At 41.9% G+C, this 23,474-nt stretch overlaps 1 protein-coding gene across 3 annotated transcripts in view; it reads left to right on the plus strand.

The window, feature by feature from the left end:
• PREX1 (phosphatidylinositol-3,4,5-trisphosphate dependent Rac exchange factor 1) overlaps positions 1-17,577 on the plus strand; it is a 221,193-nt gene extending 203,616 nt beyond the window's left edge. Inside the window, exons 30-40 of one of the 3 annotated variants that reach the window (XM_074970042.1) lie at positions 1,773-1,901; positions 3,281-3,322; positions 5,911-6,128; positions 7,383-7,482; positions 8,680-8,823; positions 9,572-9,686; positions 10,224-10,290; positions 10,952-11,136; positions 11,868-11,970; positions 12,631-12,698; positions 15,312-17,577. In XM_074970042.1, coding sequence (XP_074826143.1) covers positions 1,773-1,901; positions 3,281-3,322; positions 5,911-6,128; positions 7,383-7,482; positions 8,680-8,823; positions 9,572-9,686; positions 10,224-10,290; positions 10,952-11,136; positions 11,868-11,970; positions 12,631-12,698; positions 15,312-15,354 — 1,214 coding nt within the window. In that variant the 3' untranslated portion in view covers positions 15,355-17,577. The remainder of the gene's footprint in view (positions 1-1,772; positions 1,902-3,280; positions 3,323-5,910; positions 6,129-7,382; positions 7,483-8,679; positions 8,824-9,571; positions 9,687-10,223; positions 10,291-10,951; positions 11,137-11,867; positions 11,971-12,630; positions 12,699-15,311) is intronic. The other 2 variants (XM_074970041.1, XM_074970040.1) reach the window with 2 other exon arrangements.
• The last annotated feature ends 5,897 nt before the right edge of the window (positions 17,578-23,474 follow it).

Raw genomic sequence — 23,474 nt, forward strand, 5'->3', positions numbered from 1 at the left:
CTGTTCAGTGGGATCTCTACACATGCTGGAGGACTCACCTCTGTAGCACAACCCTAACAAACTGATGGAGGGTCAGGTACTGCAGCTCTGTGGCACCCAAAAGTTCTGCATAAGTTTGCTTAAGGAACTACTCCACATCTTTTTGGGGATGGATAATTGCCAGAGTAACACCAACACCAACACACATTCTGGAAATCAACCCATTCCTAAAGAGAGCACAAATGATGCTGTGTTTCTTTTCCTCAAAGAGGATGATGGGAATTTGGCCTCATGAGTTTGGTGACCAGAATGTGTTTTTTTCTCTCTGAAAAAGAGAGAAGTATATTTCCTAAATATTTGCTACATTTCCTTTTCCTCTTGGAACCTAAACTCTTCTGTTATCTTGGCTCATCTTCAGGTGCTCTGGTCAAGGGCTCTCTCTCTTTCTTTTATCTCCTATTTTTAGCTACATTGGCAACTTGCATGGTCACTCTTCTTCAGAGTTAGGAGAGGCTCCTGTGAACGCTGTGGAAATGTTTTGAAAAGCCATGTTCCTGTGACATTTAAACAGCTGTAGAGTACCTATCACTGCCCTCACGTTCTTTGAATGCAGTAAGGAAATAGCAGCCACCCTGCATATATTTCCTTCAAGTTTTATTTTGTTTGTTTCACTTAAACACAGACTTGTCTATTCAAACTGGATCAATTGCACTGAAAGAGCCTTTCAGTTCACTGCAGCTTCAGGATGGTCCCATATTAATCACTGGGAATCACACTACAGGAATAGACAAGCCCTGATTATAGTCAGCTGGAATCTTTTCCCAAATTACCTTCTTAATGCAGTCCCGAGTTGGAAATAAGCATGAAAAGGAGAGCTTGCCATGGTCACATCTCAGTGATGGGTGAGAATTTGCAAATCATTCTGTCTCTTTTTGGAGACAGTAATTTGGCACGCAGTATCACTGACACCAGAGTGTTTGGCTAAACTGCATAACTGCATCATAAGGAAGAGAATTTACCCTCTTCAGTTCAAAATACATAGATTTCTACCTGGTGAAGCAAAGCAGAATATTAACTAGCTTATACTTTCCCAGCAGCCGCAGCCTTAAGTAGAAAGAAAAGGAGTACTCGTGGCACCTTAGAGACTAACCAATTTATCTGACCATAAGCTTTCGTGAGCTACAGCTCACTTCATCAGATGCATCTTTATGTATCCGATGAAGTGCGCTGTAACTCACAAAAGCTTATGCTCAAATAAATTGGTTAGTCTCTAAGGTGCCACAAGTACTCTTTTTCTTTTTGCGAATACAGACTAACACAGCCGCTACTCTGAAACCAGCCTTAAGGAGGTGTGACAGTCAATCTCAAGGTTGGTCTGATTTCCCCCAGGAGGTGACACAGACACACTTGGCTATACATTAGAAGAGACAGAGAGAACCAGAGGGGAATGCTGAGCTTAGTTCTGCAGCTGTGGTGCTCAGGGATATATTTGTAATATATTGCAAAAGAAGTTAATCACACAGTTCCAGTGTATTGTGCATGTGAGTCGCATGCCTAATTTTTGTGTATGATGCTGAAAATATAACAAGCTAGGACTCTGTTTTTGACAAGACTATAGGAAATAGCAATCTTTTTTTCCATCTGTATCAGGCCCATTTAAGAAATTCCCTCACTGGTGATGGTTGCTGTAGGTGGTGTATTCATTGGTTAGGCCTATATGAAAATTATATAGCTAATGAGCTACTCTGAGGCATCTCTCCACTGGCTGGACTAATTTCTCTCTTTTGCGGCAGAGTTTAAACAGAAGGAAGAAACCACGATAAGGTGCCGGAATAATATTCAATTCAGTGTCCAAGAAGATCCCTGGAACCTTCCACTCCGTATCAAGAACCTTGTTGAAACCATTCAAAAACATGTGGAAGGTCTGTGAATGCGGGGTGGTCATTTATCAGTTTCAGTGTTAAAGGATTGTTTTGTTTCTAGAGATGAGCAAAACTGTAAAACTCATGGAAGTGAATAAAAAGGGGGAGGGGCCTGATCCGACGTTTTTGTTGAAGTTCATTAGGGAGCTAAAAACCAGTTGCAGACTTTGGAGCCAAACATTTCCACTGGTTGGGGTTGCTCTGACATTTGGTTTTGGCCCATACCTGATTGTTAAGGTACAAATTGTATCTATGGAAAAATCTTCCTTCCCTAAGTGCCCAGCAACTTTGCAAAATATTAAAATGGAATGGGTTTGAAATATCCAATTCTTGCTTTATTTTTGCCCTCATGCTAAAGAGCATAAGCCAACATCTTAGCTATCAGGGTCAGGAGGAAACATTCCTAAGGGGCAGGTTATTCTGTAACTGTCTAGTGCACAGTTTTGTTCAGTGTTTAATTTGTATGAAAGAGGTGCCAAGGCTCAAGCAATAAGGTGCTAGGGCTCAAGAATTTTTTCACTTTCATAACTGACACGGCAAGCCCAGAGGTGCTGGGGCTATTAACTGTCAAGCCTAGAGGTGCTCAGCCCTGGCAAGCCCTGGCACAAATTAAGCACTGTTTTTGTTGCACTTCCCTTGGAAGCTGCTGATAGGGGCCACGTCAGAGACAAGATGCCGTGCTAGGTAGACTTCTGGTCATCCAGTCTGGCGGTTAATTTTGTCCCCTAAATTTAATATGGTAATTGAAATATAGGTTATAAATAGACCTGGATTTTAGAGGGAAGTGGGGAGAGTGGGTTATTATTCTTCCCAGTGATGATGTATTGCAGCACCACAACTGTGACTGAATGATCATGAGGAATTTTTTCTAATTCTCTTAGTCTACTTCCGAAGTCTGTAGGGACTGAATTGTGTCAGAGTGACTTACTTGCTGGTGTAATTTTAAAAAACATTTGAAGAAAATGAAATAGAAAAAAGGCAGATTCTGAAAGGAGATGAGTGAAGAAGATGGGTGTAATCAGTCCCTGTAACTCCCTGAACCATTACATTTAAAAAACGTCTTGCTTAAAAAGCACCAGTAGGATTCAGGTAGAATGACTGAGTCTGGTGGTGTCTACTCAAGTGCAAGTCCCAGCACTGAAGTCACCTCTGTAGGGATTCCTCCACATGTGCAATTTGTTCCCCATAATTCATGGTAGTCGACGGAGCATTTAATCTATCAAGGATCCTGATTTATTCCTCACTCCCTGTTTTATCAAAGGTTTTTAGTGAGGATTAACTCTAGACAAAATAGAAATGGAGAGAGGTGTCAGCAGGGTACAATCAAATCCACCTTTGCATCATGTTTATCAGGTCCTTCCTTCTCTTTACTCTTTTAGATGGGAAGAATCAACTGCTTCTGGCCTTGCTAAAATGCACAGGTAAGGGCTTCTGGTTTGGGGTATTGGTGGAAAACTTTGCCATGCTGACAGATGTCCTAAAGTGTGTAGTTTGGCCGGCACGTGTACATGCATGCCTATGTCTGAATCGCTCTCTCCTGTTACAGAGATCACAATACATTATCCAACTAGTGGTGTGCTTGCAAATCTGGTTCAACCGCACTATTGATGACATTATGCCATCTCTTGTGCTCCTCATGCTGGGCAGCTTTTTCCTACTTCCTTTTTGCTCAGTCTTGCTTATGCTCCTGTATCACCAAGCATGCTGTAAATGTCATCAAACACCATATCCCTTTGCCCTTTCTTCATCTTCTTCCCCTTGTGTAAGCCTCATTCTCAGTAAGCTTCATTCTCAGTTCTCCACTGTTTCTTGATGCAGTGGAGACATGCAGCAAAAAACGAGACACTGTTGCACAATTCATGATGAGGTTGTGGGCCTGTCATTCTTTTCAAGCAGACTACCCAGATAAGGAGTTTGGGTTTTGCCCTGTGTATAATTTCAGGATGTGCATTTCCTCTTTAACCAGCTCATTGTTTCCTCAGTGCACCTATATAAGCTCTTTTAGTGTTAACAAGAGCCAAACTTACATATCAAAGTCCTAAGGGCTTGATTCTGCCTTACTGAAGACAATGGGAGTTTTCTTATTGATTTTAATAGGAGCAGTCTAAGACCCTAAGGCTATGTTGAACAGCAATCTAAGCCCAGGGTTAGAAGACACTGAGGTAGTAAACCCTGGGTTTGTTAACCTCACGCTTGAGAGTCTACAGTCATTTGTAACCTAGGTTAGGACCTGTTGAAACGTGGGGCCCCAGCATCTACACTGCATTATACGGCCCTGAGTCCAACCACCCATATCCCAGACTTCCTTGCGCCCTCCCAAAATGGGACCACTCTAGTTTTTTGTTCATGGTGTAGTGTGGGAAAACTTGATTGTCCACCAAACTTGATTGTCCACCAAACTTGACTGTCCAGAGGACAAAATAGTCAGCCCTTGGGATTGGGGGACACTTTTGGCAGATTCCCAGAACATGAGTCCAGTGGGGCTGTGTATACACTGCAAATAATTTGGGCTTGAACTCTGGGACCTGACTTGACTCAGGCTTGGACCCTCCTCCCCCCTATATTGTCCTGGGACCCTGGCCTGAACCCTTGATTAGTGCAATTTGTGAGCAGATGGAAGGTGGGGGTGGGATTAGGCATTGAGTCTGAATCTGAACCCTGGACTTACATTGCAGTGTAGACGTACCCTAAGTTTGTATCAGTATACATTGCAGGCATCATTATTACAAGGGGAAAAAACACACACTGGCAAATCAGATAACTCTCTCTCCCTATTTATGCAGTTACTTCATTGGCACATTTAAATAGCCATATTTTGTATCTGTAAAAAAGGCAATCCATAATAACAAATAATATACCCTCATCATTTGCTGGATCATTTTAAAAGATGGCTGAAAATCTGAGGCTTGATTCTAAGCTGCTCCAAGTGAGGGTGGGAGGCAAAGGTGGCTCTAAGCCACCTTTGTGCTTCCCCCAATCCTGAGGCCGGCTGGGGTCCAAACCGACCCCTGGTATAAAGTACAGCTATAATGGCTTTGGCTCCGCCCCATCCTATCCCTCCTCCTCAGCCCTTTATGGAACACCCTTCACAGAGGGTGGAGGAGCAAGTGGTGTAGAGCTGGCTGTGCCACCTTTACATCATCTACAGATTCCGTTGTCTGCAGAGCAGCTCTGAGCCCTCTTTGCTTCACCTCTAGTGATGCAAAGGAGACTTGCCCTGTGCTGAGGAACTGGCCCTTGGTCTTGATTGTCTTAGTTCTTTCATTGTTGCATTCCGTGCTTTATAAAAATAGTCTGTATCTTCAAAGCCTCGGTGTGATGTATTCAGCTTCGTTCTGCAGAAAACACTTCCTTGGAAACAAGAGAGGCTGCTATAACCTACCTACTGCATATCAGGAGAAACCCAAGGTGCCTAGGAAGCCTCTCTTCATTTATTCATGTGCTTCCCTTTCCTGCCCTTTGCATGTTCTTTGTACAATCTACAGTCCCCTGAAGTGTGACACAGTTTATCTGGCCAGCATAAGACTGACTGGCAAGCTCAGTGGAAGCACAATTAACACTGTGGAGATTCCCCCAGGCAAACATGAACCAAATGGTACCATTAATGGACGGTCATGTCTGGGAAACCTTCCTAACGTGGGAGGTAAGGGAAGTGGCATCGCTAATAGTGGAGACCCTGCTTCATGAATGCAGTTGTCAATGAAGGGGATCAGGCCAGGTCTGGCATTGATGACACAGGGGAGCCTCATCTAGCCCTTGTAATCCAGACAAATGGATAAATAGGCCCAGGGCATCTGTCTGGGAGAAACAAAAGGAAGACTGGGCTGGAAAATCTTCTCTCTCTCACACACACACACCCCCCCTCTACCCACTCCCAATAGGAGACAGATAACAGGAGCCCGTGCAAGGTGACAGCTCAAATCAAAGGTCATACAGAGACTGCCTTCTATTCCATCTCAGACAAACTCCCTCTGACTCCTTTGTGACTCTCTTCCCTTCTCTCTGGCAGATACTGAGCTGCAGTTGAGACGAGATGTCATTTTCTGCCAGTCCCTCGTGGCTGCTGTTTGCACTTTCTCCGAGCAGTTGCTGGCTGCTCTCAACTACAGATACAATAACAATGGGGAGTATGAAGAGAGCAGCAGGGATGCCAGCAGGAAGTGGCTGGAGCAGATAGCGGCCACTGGGGTTTTACTCCACTACCAGTCCCTGCTGTCCCCCAGTGTGGTAAGAGAGATTCTAAAGAGTGGGTTTCACAGTTCCCCAGTGAATGCTGGCTCTCTTGGCCTCTTCAAGGTCACCTAGACACTTTCCTCCTACTCACCTCCTGGCCAGGTTTATCTATATGGAAACTCCTACCCCCTCAAGGAATCCGCTGTTATCCTAATGTCCTACCCATCACACACTGATCCCCACAAATGCTAAACTACTGGCCTGGGCCAGGTGAACACATTTCACCACTGAAAGATAATAGACAGCCTGCCCAATAGAGAAGGGGCAGGTTGGTATTTTGCCAGAGAGGTTTCCTTGTCTGGAGTAATGCTGCCTTCTTTACTGTGGACTGATTTCACAGTTGCTGGGAAAGTGTGTGTGACCTGACCTCTGCTGGTGAGAAAATGAATTTCAACAAGCAGACAAAAGTGGTTCTTGGTGTTCCCAGAGCTAAGAGCAAACTGCAGATCTGGTCCTTCCTCCATGTGCTGAGTGAAGGGGCAACCCAGGCACTGGTATTAAAAGCTTCCTGTCATGCTGCCCTAACTATGTGGGCCAAGCCTGACCTGGAGGCACCACGTCTAGGTCTGAGAAGGGCAGGACTCGTAAAATCCACTGGCCTGTGTTGAGTAGGAAGCTCTCAGGCAAATGCCACCAACTTCTGCAGGATCTAAGCTAAAATAATAATTTTAGAAGGAAAATGAGTGTGAAGCTATGAAGGGAAATCAGGTCTGACAAAAGCAAGAGCTATGAGGGAGACACATTTTATGCCCATTGTTAAATAGAAACATGGACAATGTGTTAAATTAAATACAATCCAGTGCACAGCTGTGTTATTCCTTGAAATTGCAGGAGATGTGAGAACACAGATATTTTTCACCCTAACTAACTAATTGGCTTCATCCTCAGGGTAGTATGCGGGGAGGGGGGTACATTTTGGAGAAGGGAGTTTACTCTCCAAGATCCGTTCATTGCTTTGACTTCCTTCAGAGTCTACCAAGAAGGGGGCCAATATTACCAATAGTGGTGAACCCCTGTCCACTAAGAACTGGGCTGAAGCAACCGAAGCTCATTTCACACAGTTGTCAAATGGAAACAACCTTCATTCATTACTGACCTGGGCTGGATTTGGTGAAAGATTCGCTCTCCCCTCCCTGTTCTCAGTCTCTTGAACCATGCAGTTTTCCACACCTCTAATGTCTCTGCTTTTCTGCCTCAACTCTCCCTTTGGATAGATTACCCATTCATGTTTGTTTCTCTCCACCTCAGAAAGAAGAGCGCATCATGCTAGAAGACATCCCAGTCACTCTGTCTGAGCTGGATAAGGTTGCCTTTTATTTCAAGCAGCTGGACGAAAGCCTCGTAGCTAGTGAGATTTTTTAGGTTTTTCTATGAACTCTTCTTTCTTGCTTGTATTCCTGGTTAATTTACTCCATGATATTAAATCCTTCAGAAGTGCTCAATCCTGAAAGGTGCTGAGCATCTCTTGTGAAGTGCCGCACTCCCACAACTTCCACGGAATGTAATGGGAGTTAAAGCCACGCAGCACCACACCCAAGGGTACATTGCGTGATGGGGCCCTAAAATGGTCACTCACATCCGCTCTCCCTGTTCTCTGGACCAGGTAGGAAAGCAACATAGCCAATCAGCTTTCTTCATAACCAGGACTACTGCTAGGACTTGCCTCATATGAGCAAGGAGGAGAGACTTAGTGAGATGAGTATCCCTTGCTATCTTTTATCAGACTGACTATCCATTTTGGAATATCTAGATTCAAACCTGCAGGTTCAAATCCCATCTCCTTAGCCCCTTATCCTTCTAAGTCTGACATTTGGAATAGTAAGTATTTATGTCTCTGTCAACTGTAGTGGCTAAAATGTAACAGAAATTATAATCATAACTGCGGGTAATTCCTGAGGACCTTGCCTCCAGACCTGTTAATTGACTGCACGATAGTAGGGCTAGTAGTGTCAGCCTCACTGCCTACATTCATCTAATGATGCCACTTGTAAATTCTCTACAGTTGGGAACCACTGGGCCCTGCCTGTGTTTCTTGCCCAGCATGTGGAAAGACGACAGCTGGGGCAAGCAGCTCCAGACAGATGTTTATAATTCACCAGCCTTTCGGCAAGGGAAAGGACACACACTCTTGCCGTGTTTATCCAGTACAAGCTCACATGACAGGATTAACCATGTTTACTGCAGTAGTGCCTAGGGACAAGCTAAGAACAGGGCCCCGTTGTGCTAGGTGATGTACAGATACAGAGTAGTAGACAGTCCCTGCTCCACAGTGTTTAGAAATCTGAGAGGAGAAGAGACACACAGTGGGGGAAAGGGATCTGATGTACAAGCAAAGCAATCAGCGTGATGGTATCAAACATCATGTTAATTGATGGCATGTCTTGTAAACAACGTGCTTCTTCTGAGCACAGCATCTCCTTCGCTTACTACCACTTCTAACATTTCAGTAACGAGATGTTATTAAATGGATTGACATGCGCAGACACTGCTAGTCTCTCACAGCTGTTTTGGAAAAACACAAACGTCTTTATCTTTGTTTCCCCAGATACTCATGTCTTCTACCACATTGAAGGAAGTCGGCAGGCCTTGAAGATTATCTTTTACCTTGACAGCTACTACTTCTCCAAACTGCCGTCTCGCTTTCAGAATGGGGGAAGCTTGAAGCTGCACACGGTGCTCTTTACAAAAGGTGCCCACGAAATTCTTGACCAAGAAAAACAAGTGATGTGAATCTAATTAGGTGCTAAACATTTTAAGGTTCATTATTAAGGAATGACTATAAATTTGTTATTGAAACAAAACTGACAACTCCATTGAAAATATTTTAAGAGGCAAAAATTAACTTCTCCCCAGAATAATAATCTGATACTCTGGGGTGGGCGGTTAATATGCTGTAAGAAGGTTAGGTTGAGATGTTCGTGGGGAGCAGATTATCCCCACAGATGCCACTGTGGGGTTTCTTGTACCTTCCTCTGAAGCATCTAATCAGAGACAGGATATTGGACTAGACATACCATGGGTCTGATCTAGTCTGGAAATGTCCATGTTCCTATGCTACAGACTGGGATTTCTAAGGGACACATTTTCTGTGCACACATATGTGTGTATTCATAGAATCATCTGGGTTGAAAATCAAGGGACCTCTTGTGGACCAGCTAATTCACTGTCCTGCATTGCGGCATCCAGCATAGGATACTTCCTTCAATGCAACAACACTATGACCATATTCCAGTGATCTGGTACCATAGTACCTCTTGCCCTTTGAGGAGTCATAATGAAAACTGTGGTTCACAGAAGACATCCCCACTGAGGGAAATAAATTCATCTTATTTTTCACATGGTTGGTCTTTGACATGTTTTGGCAGCTACCTAGTAGGGGGATGAACTAGAGAGACAATCAGAGTAATATATTTATTAAAAATCTTGTCTCCTTCCAGCTCTTGAAAGCCCAGATAGCCAGCCACAGCCAGGTGACTCATCTCTAGAAGAACTCCCGCAACAGATTAATGGCGTCTCACTTGAAAAAGTGCAGCAGTATTACCGTAAACTCAGGTAATGTGCCTCTCCGCCCATCCCCTAATAAAAAAAGAAAAGGGTGCTGTTTGTTCAGGACCTTTCACAGACAGATTTTTCTTTCCTGGTGGCCTCATGTCTTCTACACAGTGATTATTTGGAGAAGCCAATGATATGGAAAGGAGAGTTCTAGGAAAGAAGATATTCCATTTAAGTTTCACATGTTGTTTTTTAATCAGAAGGTGTTTTTTTTTAATCTTTGGTGTATTGAAAACTTCTTAAATTATTTAGCAAAAAATAGCCTTAATTGTAAACTCCTCCTGGAATATAGGAATGTGTCAGAAACAATTTCCATCCAATTGGGACTTCAGATTTTTGACTGGAGCTAAAGTTAAACTAAAAAGACTTTTTGTTAGTCTTCAATCACTATAGAAAGAAACAATCCAAGTGTTTCAGTAAGAAAATACACCATCTTGGACTACAGGACTTCCCTTTCATATCCATCTGAGATGTTATGCAGTACTTAGTGAAGTGAGATGCTCACCAACTAATCTGATTCTTAATGGCTAATTGCAGGACATTTTACCTTGAGAGATCCAACTTGCCTACTGATTCCACTACAACAGCAGTGAAGATTGACCAGGTATTATTATTATTATTTATATTGTGGTAGCACCTTACAGCCCCAGTCATGGACTAGGGCTCTCTAGCTCTAGGTGCGACACAAACACAGAACAAATAGACACACCCTGCCCCAAGATCTTGAATCAGCCTATCTGAGGATCAGTTAGAGTTCTGTCACCCAGAAATCTGATGCCTGCAATCACTTTAGAAATGATCACTTAAGTCTATTTTTTTGAGAATTTTGTTCACAATATACAGTACAATAAAAGCAACATCTCCCAGGCCCTCACCTAAAGCTTAATTCCACAGTAAACACAGTCGTATTTGGGGCAGATGCTTCATGTGAATGTTTGCGCATGCTGTAGAAGCAAACCGAGATTTGGGTGTTTTTATTATAGTGGAGACAATTCAGGGACTCCCCTGTCAGTGCAGTTATTAACATATACTGGAAAGTAGATTGATATGATTTCTGTTCACTTGCAACAGACTGTTTCAAACCCTTGCCAAGTCCTCACTTTTTTGTGCAGAAAATCATATCTACTGTGAATAGTCGTTACTTTAGATCTACCAAGGAGCTGTTACCATAGAGTATTAGACATAGGAAAAAAATTCTTATAAGAGTCTATATAAATGAAGGAGTAAATATGCCACTGATGCATGTGTTCACTGTTCCTGTGTAGCTTATTCGCCCCATTAATGCAATGGATGAGCTGTGCAGACTGATGAAGTCCTTTATTACAAAACCCACCCAGTCGGGATACTCTAGTAGTAACACCCCAGGAGCTGGGCTGCTGCCTATATCCTCAGAGCTCTGTTACCGCCTCGGAGCCTGTCAGATTGCCGTGTGTGGCACTGGGATGCAGAGGTGAGATTTAAGAAACCCTCCGTGGTACTGTTGTGATACTAACTTTTTTTCTGTATAAGAATCTAAGCATCTAAGCAACGCATCTGAGCCAGTTACATACTGCTAGCGAGAGATGGGCCCCTACAACTGAGAATGAAAAAAGCCCTTCTGTTGGCAAGGTTTATTTTCCGGGGGTTGTGACTTCTAGCACTGCCGTACAGTGGTTGAGACTCAATGTCCCAATGCAACTACTAAGAACCTTTGCTGGGTGGGCATAGAGCAAATGTCTTTCAGTCAACACAGTTTTCGATCACAGAGGTGACCTCCTCTAATAAACCGTTTTAAAATCTTTTTTTGTACATGCTAATAAAACCATTTTATTAAATGGCCCAAAATTTCTGTGTTAAAAATAACTCATTTTCAGAAGATTTTTAGCTCATGGAAGGCACTGATGTGAACCACCAGCAATGAGACACAGCCATGTGATAGCGCCATCTGAAATCACGACAGTGTAGCTTCTTGAGCTTACCTGGTGTGGGAGAGGTGTCACTGAGCTGGGCTGCAGAACTGGTTATATATTTTTATATGGGAAGCCAGAAAGTAAACATAAAAATGGTGTAGTGGCCAAGTTAATTTGCAGTTACTAGCCAAATAGCTTTGTTAAAAGGCGTAACTCGAGACTTTGTTAAAACTCATAAGTAATTTTAAAAAATGGTTTGTGGATTATCATTCCCTTATGTACCCATGTCCAGAAGTACATTGAGTGTGTCCCTGGAACAAGCAGCCATACTGGCTCGAAGTCATGGACTTTTACCCAAATGTATCATGCAGGCTACAGACATCATGAGAAAGCAAGTGAGTATTTAGGTTCTTCCTATTACTACTTCCTTAGTTGGATCACCTGCATGCCACTATCTTAATCCCTGGGATCTCTTTTTGTGGAGATACCAGTTAATTTCTCTGTGGAGATGTGTGTTGTGCATATACACACCCACATCCAGACATTGTAAAATATGTACAACTGCATGCATACTTTGCAGGAGCAAATTCTAACATTTGCATGTGTGGACATTAGGCTATTTAAAGTGCATACCTAGGGTTACATTATTTAAATTGTGTGCACAGATGTTCGAAAAATGTACAGAATGTGCAGGCATATGCCCTTGTAAAGTATGTGTATAAACATGTACAAAAGAAAAGGAGGCCGGTGTTTGAAATGTAGGCCATATAGTGTACTTATATACATCCTGTATATTCCATAATGTGTTCTCATGCATACAACGCTATATGGTGGCAATCTCCTAGTGTTAGACAGTAGTGCTTGTAAAGTGCTTTGGGACTTCTGTCATCTTAAGTAAACGCAGATGGCTGATGTACCTACCAAGTGGATCCCAGAGCTACTAAAAGTAGTTAATGGATTGTCAGATAGAAATCAGACTCCTGTTACAATATTTTCCCTTAAGGGTCAGATGTTTTATTGATATTATCAATGCCATAATTTCTGTGTTTCCTTAGGGACCCAGGGTTGAAATCTCTGCTAAAAATCTCAAAGTGATGGATCAGATGCCGCAGTCTGCACCCCGGTAGGTTATATACAGTATGTGTTATCTGAGTATTTGCAATGCATCTTTGCACCCAGCTGTGACATTTCCTTCTCAAATTGACAAGTTCTTCAGCAGCAATACACAGAACTATCCCAGCCATCACTATACTAAACCAAGTGCACCAGTATTTAAAAAAGCTTTGTTTCAAATCCCCTGTCACTCACCATTAACTTGTTTTGTCTAAATAAAACATCACTGCTGATTTTTTTGACAATGGCAATGCGTTGCTAAAGCTCAGTGGCTGTCAGTTATCTGTGGAATGCTGAGGAGCAGAAATTCTTGAACGGCAGATCCGACTGCAACTATGCAAAGATAATTCATGAGCGAATACTTTGGCCAGAGCGCCCATGAACTGTCTGGAGTAGCCTGAGTGTCTCATGATTTACTGCAGAGTGGGTTTAAGAGCAAGCAGTTCAGATCAGAGTGAATTTATGGTGATGCAATTTCTAGAAGAATCAATTGCCCAAAGTTATTGCCATTCTGTTGTCTGAGGGTCAAATCTTGAGAGGTGCTATACACCTGCAAATCCCACTGACTCCAATAGGAGCTGAAGATACTCATTGTGTCTCCCTGAAGGACATAATTTCAGGTGGTTTTTACTATCTTTATTTCTGAGAGGGATTTTTTAACCCATTTCCCCTCTCTCTGTCTCCCGCACCTCCTCCCAAACAGACCCAGGAGAGAGAGGAGGGTTCCATTATAGCTTCATTGAACATTCATAGAATGCTAGGGCCGAATCCTGCTCGGCTAGGCAAGTAGCCAGTGGAAGTCATCTGCTCCTATGGAAGTTAATGGGATTCATTTGAGTAAAGCAAGTCAGCTCTGGCCCTTGAAATGAGCAGTGGAAAAGATCATTTAGGTATACAGCATTCCTCCTGGATAGTGCAGGTTTATTCTGTTATAGTGTTTTATCTGATCCACTTTTGAAAACCCTATGAGATGGGGCTTAGATCATAGTATATTTCAGTGTCAGTTTTTCCTTTTCATCCAGTTTCTCTGACCTATACCCCATTGGACCACCCTAAATAATTCCCCACCTTCGGTGACAACTGCACCCTTTAGGTCAGTGGTTCCCAAACTAGGGGCGCCACTTGTTCAGGGAAAGCCACTGACAGGCCGGGCCGTTTGTTTACCTGCTGCATCTGCAGGTTGGCCGATCGCGCTCCCAGTGGCCGTAGTTTGCCGCTCTCGGCCAATGGGAGCTGCAGGAAGCGGCGCCGGCTGAGGGACGTGCTGGCCGCCGCTTCCCACAGCCCCCATTGGCCTGGAATGGTGAACCGCAGCCAGTGGGAGCTGCGATTGGCCGAACCGATGCGGCAGGTAAACAAACCGGCCCGGCCCGCCAAGGGCTTTTCCTGAACAAGCGGTGCCCCTAGTTTGGGAACCACAGCTTTAGGTGCTTGTAGAAAGTTATTTCAAGCATGTGGCATCAAAACAGTGGTTGAGGTGAAGTTGTCTGTAACACAGTTTGGCCTGGTTTTGCTTTCTCAGAGACCTTTCACAGGGAACAATATTTTGGTTCTACGACATTCGCCCCCTCTCGGATTCTGAGTACCAGCTCCATAAGGGATGAATATGCACTGTCTAAATGTGACTTTGTGCCATATCCCAAATGTCAAGCATCACAATTCAAGCAGCCGTGACATTTCCCCCTTTTAATGAATATTCATTACCTATTATCCATTTTTATGATCCTAAAGGTGGAATGTGTTTGAAGTAATTCAGGATAAATAACACTGGAGCTGTACTTGTGATTTACAAAGTAGAGTGAAGGAGAGAAAAGCCTCATATTTGATTTTAGGGTTTTAAAGAGCCATTCATTTTAGAAAACTTGCATTTGAAAAGCCTAGAGACACAGGTTCTTATTTGGTTTTATCAGTGTGAAGTGCATAAGACTAAATGGAACGAAAATGAGCAAAAGTACATTAATTTCAGGTAAACTGAATTTGGGCTAAGTATCAGGAAACATTTCCTAGCAGTGAGGCCTGTTAGACTGTGGAATAATCTTGGAAGGGAAGTTATGGAAGGCCCCATCATTTGAGTTATTTAAACTTAAACTGGCCAAAGCCCTGGAAAATACACTACAGGGAACTGTCATATATTTGGGAGCTAGACAAGATGCTGAAAATGGGGATTTTTTCATCTCCAATTTCTAGTATTTTTAAATGTCTCTGTAAACAAGAGGAAATCAAACCCTATTGACAAGTACATTGAATGGCATCACAGTGGAATGAGACTTGTCTCGGTTAAAAATGTCCAGGAAAAATAATAAAAAACTTAGTGAAAATCATAATTTATGGATTGCCAACTGCTAAGGGCCAAAATCTGACTTGGGTTGCACAGGGGTGGAGTAAGGTCTCAAAAATAAAAGTCATTTTTTAAGATAACACCTCTGTGGTTTAATTAGCAATTCTCTAGTGGCACATTTAGTTTGTGAAATGATTAATAATTACAACGAGCTGAATCTTTCCTGTCAATCCGGTCAATGAGTGCTTTTTAGAGTGATAAAGAAGCTGAATGTCACATGCTAATTCTAACAACTTTTTATTATCATTATTCCATGTAACACCAACTTTTAATCCTCCCTTATAGACTCTACAGGCTGTGTCAGCCACCTTTAGATGGGGACTTATAAAAATGAAAGAGACACCCATGTTATGGAGTCAATAAAATGTTCAGCTGAAAGCAACCCTGCCCGAGGACCCATGTCAACTGACACCGGTGGTGTTAAATGGAGATGGGAGGATATGGTGCTGGGTGTCTCGTGTTCGGTGAGAGATGAATCTGCGACGCCCACCTGCTGAGAACTCCTACAGTATATGGGCAAAGATTCTTACGGTTCCTTGGCTTATTGGAGAAGTTCTCTAACCATAAACACTCTTGAGCTGAGACAAACGAACTGCCTTCTGCCAGAATGCCCAGAAGGAATAGCAATTCCATGTCAAGAAACTGCAGCTTTACTAATGACTCAGCTGCGCTACTGGCTGAAAGTTGTGGCCTTCAAGTTATGGATCCGTAAAGCAAAAGCAAGACGAAGCACATCTACTATCCCAATAATGTATCCGGCATCCATTTAATTGCCAGCATAATTATGGTCAGTGGTCTTGAGTAACAGCATCAGAAATACCACTGATTTAACATACTGACCTGCACTTTTGAACCATGAGTAGCTCAAGTTTCTGGTTTATTTCCATATGAATATAAAGTATTTCTTCTAGAGTCGTTTTCCTCTTCAGCCCAGTGAGAACCAATCTCTGTATGCTGCAAAGTATACATTCCATAATACTTCTTACCATTACTTCCTCTTACTTACTGTAGCGTTCAGGTTTGGGATTAACATTTTTTACTAATGGTCTATTATGTATTCTGGAAATACAATAATATTTTACAGGAGAGTTTGGCAATGAAGGATTTTTTAGGAGAAATTACAAAGAAAATAAATTGCAGTCCTATACTCTGATTATTTGAACAGATGTAGTTTTTAAAACCAGGTCAGAAGAACTATAATTATTTATGTGGAGTAGAGTATCTGTTTTGGATCATGTTATTATATATACAAGATTTAAATAAAAATTATATTGTTTAAAATGGGACCAATATGCTGGCAATTACACAGCTAATCCCAGTTTACTGGAAACAATTCTACATTATTTAAAATCTTTCAATATTTAAGTAGTCTTTAATACAGTTATTAAATGTATTAGGAAGGCTTTTAAGTTAAAAGAAAAAGGAATCATGTATATAATGTACTTTATTTTTTTCCTATTTCAAAATTGTTCTCCATTCTATCAGTATTAGCATTAGTGCAGTAATTTTCTCCAAATTACTGGCTGATACTCATTGAGAATGTCAGCAGTCTCAGGCCAGAAATAATGTTCTTTTGGAGTGAGTGCCTTAATAATGATTCACCTATATCTAACAAAATTCCACAGCAGTGGGGGAACCTAACATTATTATTGTCTCTCGCTATAGAAAAGCCATAGTCTCTTTTAAAACCATTCATTGTTGGGAGACTCCAGGAACTGTTTGGCATGATGGACATTCTAGAGAATGAAGGTTTTCTTTTGTTTTGTTTTTTGTGCTGAACGGGCATTAATGAACTCCAGTTTTATTTGGTTAACAATCCAATCCATCCCAAATATAAAGTTAAAAATCATCTCTTCCCACCTGACTGTGAAGGTTTTTTTAATTTGATTTCTTCAACTAGCACAAAATAACTTACTACGAGTTTTGAGGGGTTGTGTTGGCTTCCTGAATTATTAAATGTTTTTAACATTTTTGTTTCTTTCATTCTCAGACTGATTTTTTTTGGGGGGGGGGGGAGAGGGGTAGGAGAGAACACACTTTTGTTTGTTTTATTTACTTTTCAGTATTCCTTCTGACCCACCTCAGTCCATAGCTGAGGCTTATGTGAGTCAGTCTCCTGTTACATCTCAGACACAGGCGTCAGTTACTGTAGAATCTATTGCACTGCAGTCAGATCAGCAGAACGTTGTTTCAAAGCAGTTTGTGCTTCTTCATAATCTTGGAAGACTTAATCTTGCCATTTGCTGTTGAAAAGAATGATATTTCTTGAAAAATCCCCTAACTTAAAATTAACTGTAATGATATGTAAAGAAAAACTATTGAAACACCCAAGAAGTAAAAACATAGGGGCCAGTATCCTCTCCTGGGGTAAATCAGCATAGTTTTGTTGACTTCAGTGGATCTGATTTAAACTGCCAGATGAGGATCCTGACCTACATGTATGCAGTTCATACAGACATTAAAGGCGCATAGAAGATGATCTAAGGGCATTTACACTGTGCACTGTTTTACATTAAAATGTATGTGTTATTCTCATTAAATACATGCTAGAACATTTTATTATTAAAAGTTGGTTTATATTACAATGAAAGAGGATATGATTTTATTTATATAAATTATCCCTTTAGTTCTTTGTTGTTAGACAGAATTTAGGACTTTGCAGAGCTATGAAAGGTCAAAAGTTGAAGGTGTTTTTGATATCTGATCAAACTGACTCGGCAGTGCTGAGCTCTTCCTGTTTGTGCAGTACCACCTACAGATGCGGTTTCACTTCAGAATTCTTATTAAAAATAGAACAGAGCAGTTCTGAGGCTGAATAATTGCAAAGTTTGAGGCCAGGCCTGAAAAAGTGAGCAGAGTTAGAGTCAGAAGGTGATGCTCATGCTAAACTACAAGTGAAGTCAGCAGAGCAGGCTCAGGCTATAGAATCTTCAGGACTAAAACCAAAGTCAGAGTCAAACCCAAGGATATCCCTGCAACTGGGCCACATCTGTTCTGGCTGGCTATGATGAGCAAATAGTTGAAGTCGTCTCCTGCTTTGTCCATGAGGTTTTGCATTGTGTGTGCAAGCACTGGCCAAGCAGCCTCCCTCTCCATGACGCATCATAGAGAGTCACTTTACAGTATCAGTGTGTGTGTGGAGGGGCGGAGCAGGGACCCCCTAAATGGACTCTGTTTGGAACTAAAGAAACAAACTATTACTGCTCATTTGATCCTAGCTCTTCTGAATAAGCAGGCATGGGATCTGGATTTTAGAGTTGGTGGGATCCATCTTGCAGCCTTTCTGCAGGTATAACTCCCACTGAAGTAGCGGCAGTTCAACATCTGAAAAGACTGTGAGATCCAGCTTAAATACTTCATGGGCCCAATTTTAAGGTAATTCTCAACCTAGCCTTTCATTCTGTAGGCACAATTCCACACTTGCAATTTAGCATTCACAGCAAACTACAGGCACAATAGGTAACACTTGGACATCTGCTTGCTTTGTGCCTGTAAACAAGCCATTCAATGTCCAATAAGCTGATATCATTGCATGTACAAAATTGTTAGTGCAAGTATTTATGGACACAGAGTTACAACCACAAAATTAGAGGACTACTGCCTTTCAAGCCTGAATTGACATCTACAATTTCCTTTGGTTCCTTTAACCCTGGAACCCTGGTAGGTGCTAGACATACCCTCAAACTAACCTACATGCTTTAATTTAACTATTTATCCTTCAGTTCATCCCAAATCCCCAAAGAAATGACAGCACTCATCACATCCCAAGGCATCACCTGATATACTGCAGGCTAGTAGTTAGAGCAGTGGAAATACAGACTTACTGGGTCCCTATAGTTTACTCCCAGATGTCACTGATTTTATGCATCACTTAGCCTCTCTGTGCCTCATTTTAGACATCTGTAAAATGGGAAATGTAACATTTCCCTATCTCCCAGGGGGCTTGGGAAGCTTACTTACAGTACATAATGTTTGCATGGCACTTTGAGATCATCCCTATTGAGGTGTTTATTTTTAGCAGCATACACCTGCACATCTGAAGAAACTTCTGCAGGCTCCCAGTAAGGGGAAGCAGACTGAGAAGGAGTCAGCTCTTGTAAAAAAATCTCCTGTATGCCTCTGGCCAGGAGCTAACAGTTTAGTTCCCTGATATTCATAGGAGCAGAAAGAAATGTTGCCCAAAGAGAACTGCAGGTCTCAAGGGGGATCCTTTGTGATGATGGGCAATAAAACACAGTTCTGTTCCATTACTGCACGACAGAGTAGGGCAGGAGTCTAGCTTTACTCAAATCTAGCCTGTCAAGTGGTTTAGGTCTAAAATTGTAATTGCCTGCAAATTGTGAGATTTTTAATGTTGGTATGTTTTTACCATTCCCCACTCCATTTGCAATGAACTTAAATGTGCACATAAAAAGCCTATCATTATGCTGCTAAGTCATGGGCTCCGTAAAGAACAATGCTCGGGCTCCTTCTGCTGAAGCTACAGAATATCTGCACCTGAACAAAGGACCTTCTTTAGTCTGCTAAAAAGTGTTCTAAGGGGTTGTTCCAGTAAACATGTATCAGACAAGTGAGTACAACAAGGCTGCATCTGCCTGGGTGTATTTGCCACTAAAATTCCATAGGTAGCATTAATAAATAATGGATTAATCTCCAGACAGTATTGTTTGCTGTGGTATATGAATAGAAATTAACCTAACAGAGGTTGATGAAGATAACACACACCTCCTCTTCCCCGCCAACATACTAGGTGAAGCTGTGCAATTGTTTCATCCTAAATTACAAACTACACTACATTAAAAATTAGCCTCAAACAATAAGGCAAGCCGGTTTAGAAAGAAGGAAAAAGGGAGGGAAAATGAAAAACAAGGGATAACAGGAGTTAGGCATTTGGGTTCAGCAACAGAAAATTCAGTCAGCAAGTTTCCCTTCTCAGGGCTTTGTTGTCAAGGATTTATAATAGGTAGGTAGCAAGGAAGACACAAAAATAGGCTAATATAATTCAGAACCACAAACAACCTTCCTCCCTCTTGAGGTACAGCTTAGCCCTGTAGCACTTAGGTGGGGAACCCTGCCTTAATAGAAGCATTTCTCATCTTCTGCCTCAGCGGTTGTTTTTATAGAGTTCCCTGCCTTTCCTGATTGGGCCCTTTTGCCCCAGCCCTGCTTCATTACTCCTGATCACCTAAGTAGAGAACTAGTAATTGAGCAGAGAGTTAACTCCTTGCTTGTTGGAAATCAGGTAAGGTCTCTGTAGCTTTTCACAGTGTTCTCCAAAAGAGACAGACTTTACTGAGCCAGTTCTATACCTTAGGCCTTCTAAAGCAAAGGGCCAATATGACAATGGTACTTCTAAATAGAGAGTGGTATCAGAAGGCAAGCCTGAGGTTCTCAAAGGTATTTAGGAGCCTAACTCCCATTGATTTCAACAGGAAGTTAGGGACTTAAAACCAATGAAGCTCTGGGGTGAGGAGTTTATACCAATAGTCTACCAATACTGCACACAATTTCAGACTAGAATAAATGAATGTGATGTAGATTAATATCCTGTCTTCTCAGAGCAGCAACAGGAAATTAGCAACTGTTTCCATTGTATGTTGGTAATAGTCAGACTCTTACAAAATGCTGGAATTCTCACAAGTCTGCCACTGTTACAAGAAATTAGTAAACAGCAACACATAACAATGTTATTTTTTCCCCCTTAGTTAGAAAATTAGCAAAATAACTTAAGTTCCTCTGCATGTTTGTTTCTGCTTGCCCTAGATGCAACACGGCAGAAAAAAGAGGTCTGTGTAGCAGGTGTATTAGTGTATAGATACACACACCTGCAGAGTCTCTGTCTCTCTGTGTGTGGTACAAACCATGTATAATGGCTTCATCTCAGTCCCTAGAGAGAAATATATTCCTTCCTGATGATTCTTCACATTTCTTTCAGGATTCCTTGTGTGGCTTCCAATCCCCTTCTGAGGGACAGCTCTTCCAGCATGTTAGTTATTAGACTATTTATTCCAGGAGTCTTCCCCTTGTTTGATTATATTCTGTTGTATCATATTTGATGTCTGTGTCTGAAATATCAATGGTGCTTACATCAGCCTGACTAAATGTGCCTTTTGGCAGCTCTCTTGCGCTCTCTTGTTGCATTCCAGACCAAGCCCTTTGTCTTGTGCATCAGCTGTGAGGCCCAATGCACATCAGTGCATTTCTCATTAGCCCTTTCCATTAGCTCTCTCTTCTGTTTATTATGTTTATAATGTTATCAGTGATTTCTAATTATTTCGGCCCAGATGTTCATCTGTTCTGTACAGTGTGAGGAGGACCAGACCCATTGAAATTGGCCAGCATGCAGAGAAAGTCAGTGACATCATAGCATCTTGCTTTGAGGCCCTGTGTGCTGAATTCGCACATGAGAAACTACACAATAAATGGGTGATTGAGGTGTGCCAGGAAGAAGCAGGGGGCAGCCATGCTAGGATGATTATTCCCTGCTCCAAAACGTAGAAGGAAAAACCAAATCCAGTTCAGTGCAACATAGATCCCTCCTCACAGGGAGCAGTGGGCCAGACAGGAGCCATGCTGCTACAGCTAGTGGGGACCTTTAGGGGAGCATGACTGAGTGGCTCACAGATCTTGGGTCGATCAGGTTTTGGATGTTGTGCTTCCTGCACACTCCTCAGTCTCACTTTGACTACAGCAGGGGCCAACTTGGCACGTGGCCAGCCCAGCTTCAGAAGCATCCAAAGTAGGGTGACCAGATGTCCCAATTTTATAGGGACAGTCCTGATTTTGGGGTCTTTTTCTTATATAGGCTCCTATTACCCCCAACCCCATCCCGATTTTTCACATTTGCTATCTGGTCACCCTAGTCTAAAGGCCATCTTCTCCCCCACTCTACCCCTCAGCAGTGCAATGCTCTCTTTTGCCATAGCCAAGAAAAGGGTCTTAACTTTCGGTTTCATTTCCTTTCCCTTTCTGAGTTGCCCCTGTGCTCCCTCAAATACTGGCAATCCCCTTGAGTCAGTTAATTCTCTTTTCTTATGATTAAATTAAATGGCTGTCTGTTTTGTGCAGGTCGCTCTGTTTTACACTGGCCATTCAGTTAACACATTGTGTTTTTTCTTTCTGAACTATCACCTTCTAATTACTATAGAGACCTGGCCGGGTTGCACTGATGTTTACACAGAGTCAATAAAACCATGTCATGTGGTGCTATCTCTTGTTACATTTATGCCCAGAATGGCTATGTGTGGCCAGTGAGATTGATATAGTTGAATTATCAGTTTCTACTTTTGTACATGTTCCTTGTGCCAGGGTTTGGTGAAGTACAGAGAGCACTTTGGGTCAATACAAAACAGGTTTTATATGTAAAGCAAAATGGGAAAATGCAGCTTTTTGGCTGGTTTTCTATCATTCAAATAATTCCTTTTGGAAGGTGCAGTTTCTCTAGTATCCACCATAAGAAGCTTGACCCAGTTCTATCTCTGCTTATCATGAGTTCTATGGGGAAAGGAAGGGAGAGGAAAGGCGGTGAAATTCACAAGTGGAAAAATTTAAATTCAATGTTAAGAAAAACTGGCTAATGGTGAAATCCATTAACTTTGGTCTTTTAGTCTCCCAAGGGAAGTGGTGGAAGCCCATATCACTTGGTACTTATAGCACTAGATAGAGTGTACAAATACAGTTAGAGTGATCTACTTTAACCACATGTTAGCTGAGTTAGATGCAAGAATCACTGGGAGAAATTTATGGTTTGTGTAATGCAGGAGGTCAGACTAGATTGTTATAATTCGATTTTTATTTTTTTTATAATTTCAACTGATAATGGTCATTTAAACATTTTTTTTTAGATTTTTTATTTATTTAAATTTGTACAGTTGTGTGAAAGTGTGAAGAGGGGGATCAGACAATAATTATTGATCCCTGGCATTACAACACATTTTATACACATTCAGATGGGACTCTGATAAAGTCTCAAGTAGCATTTTTCTTACTTTGCCTATCTATAAATTCCTGTTATTATCAATGGAAATATTTTTGTCAGTTTAGGTGTGTACAGTGAAATTGATGTTTACTTACATTTACCAATAGAAACTGAATCCTCTCAAGCCTAACCATCATGGTGCCTTCTTGCCTTAATATCTAAGAGCCTATTACTATTAATTATCAGAGTGCCTAGGAGCCACAGTCATGGAGCAGAATCCCACTGTGCTAGGTGCTGTACTATCACAGAACAAAAAGATCTCACAATCTAAGTATAAGACAAGAGACCACAGATGGAGACAGGCAGACAGACAGGGGAATGCAAGGAAACAGTGAGACAGTCTTGGTCAGCATGATTGGCATTGGTCTCAGCACATCGGCAGCCTAACCATTGACAAGTTTTTTTGTCGGTATCACGGCAAAGGAGAGTTTTGAGGAGGGATTTGATTGAAGGAGGATAATAAGAGAGCT

Source organism: Natator depressus, chromosome 13 (assembly GCF_965152275.1).
Source record: "Natator depressus isolate rNatDep1 chromosome 13, rNatDep2.hap1, whole genome shotgun sequence".
Lineage (NCBI taxonomy): Eukaryota > Metazoa > Chordata > Testudines > Cheloniidae > Natator > Natator depressus.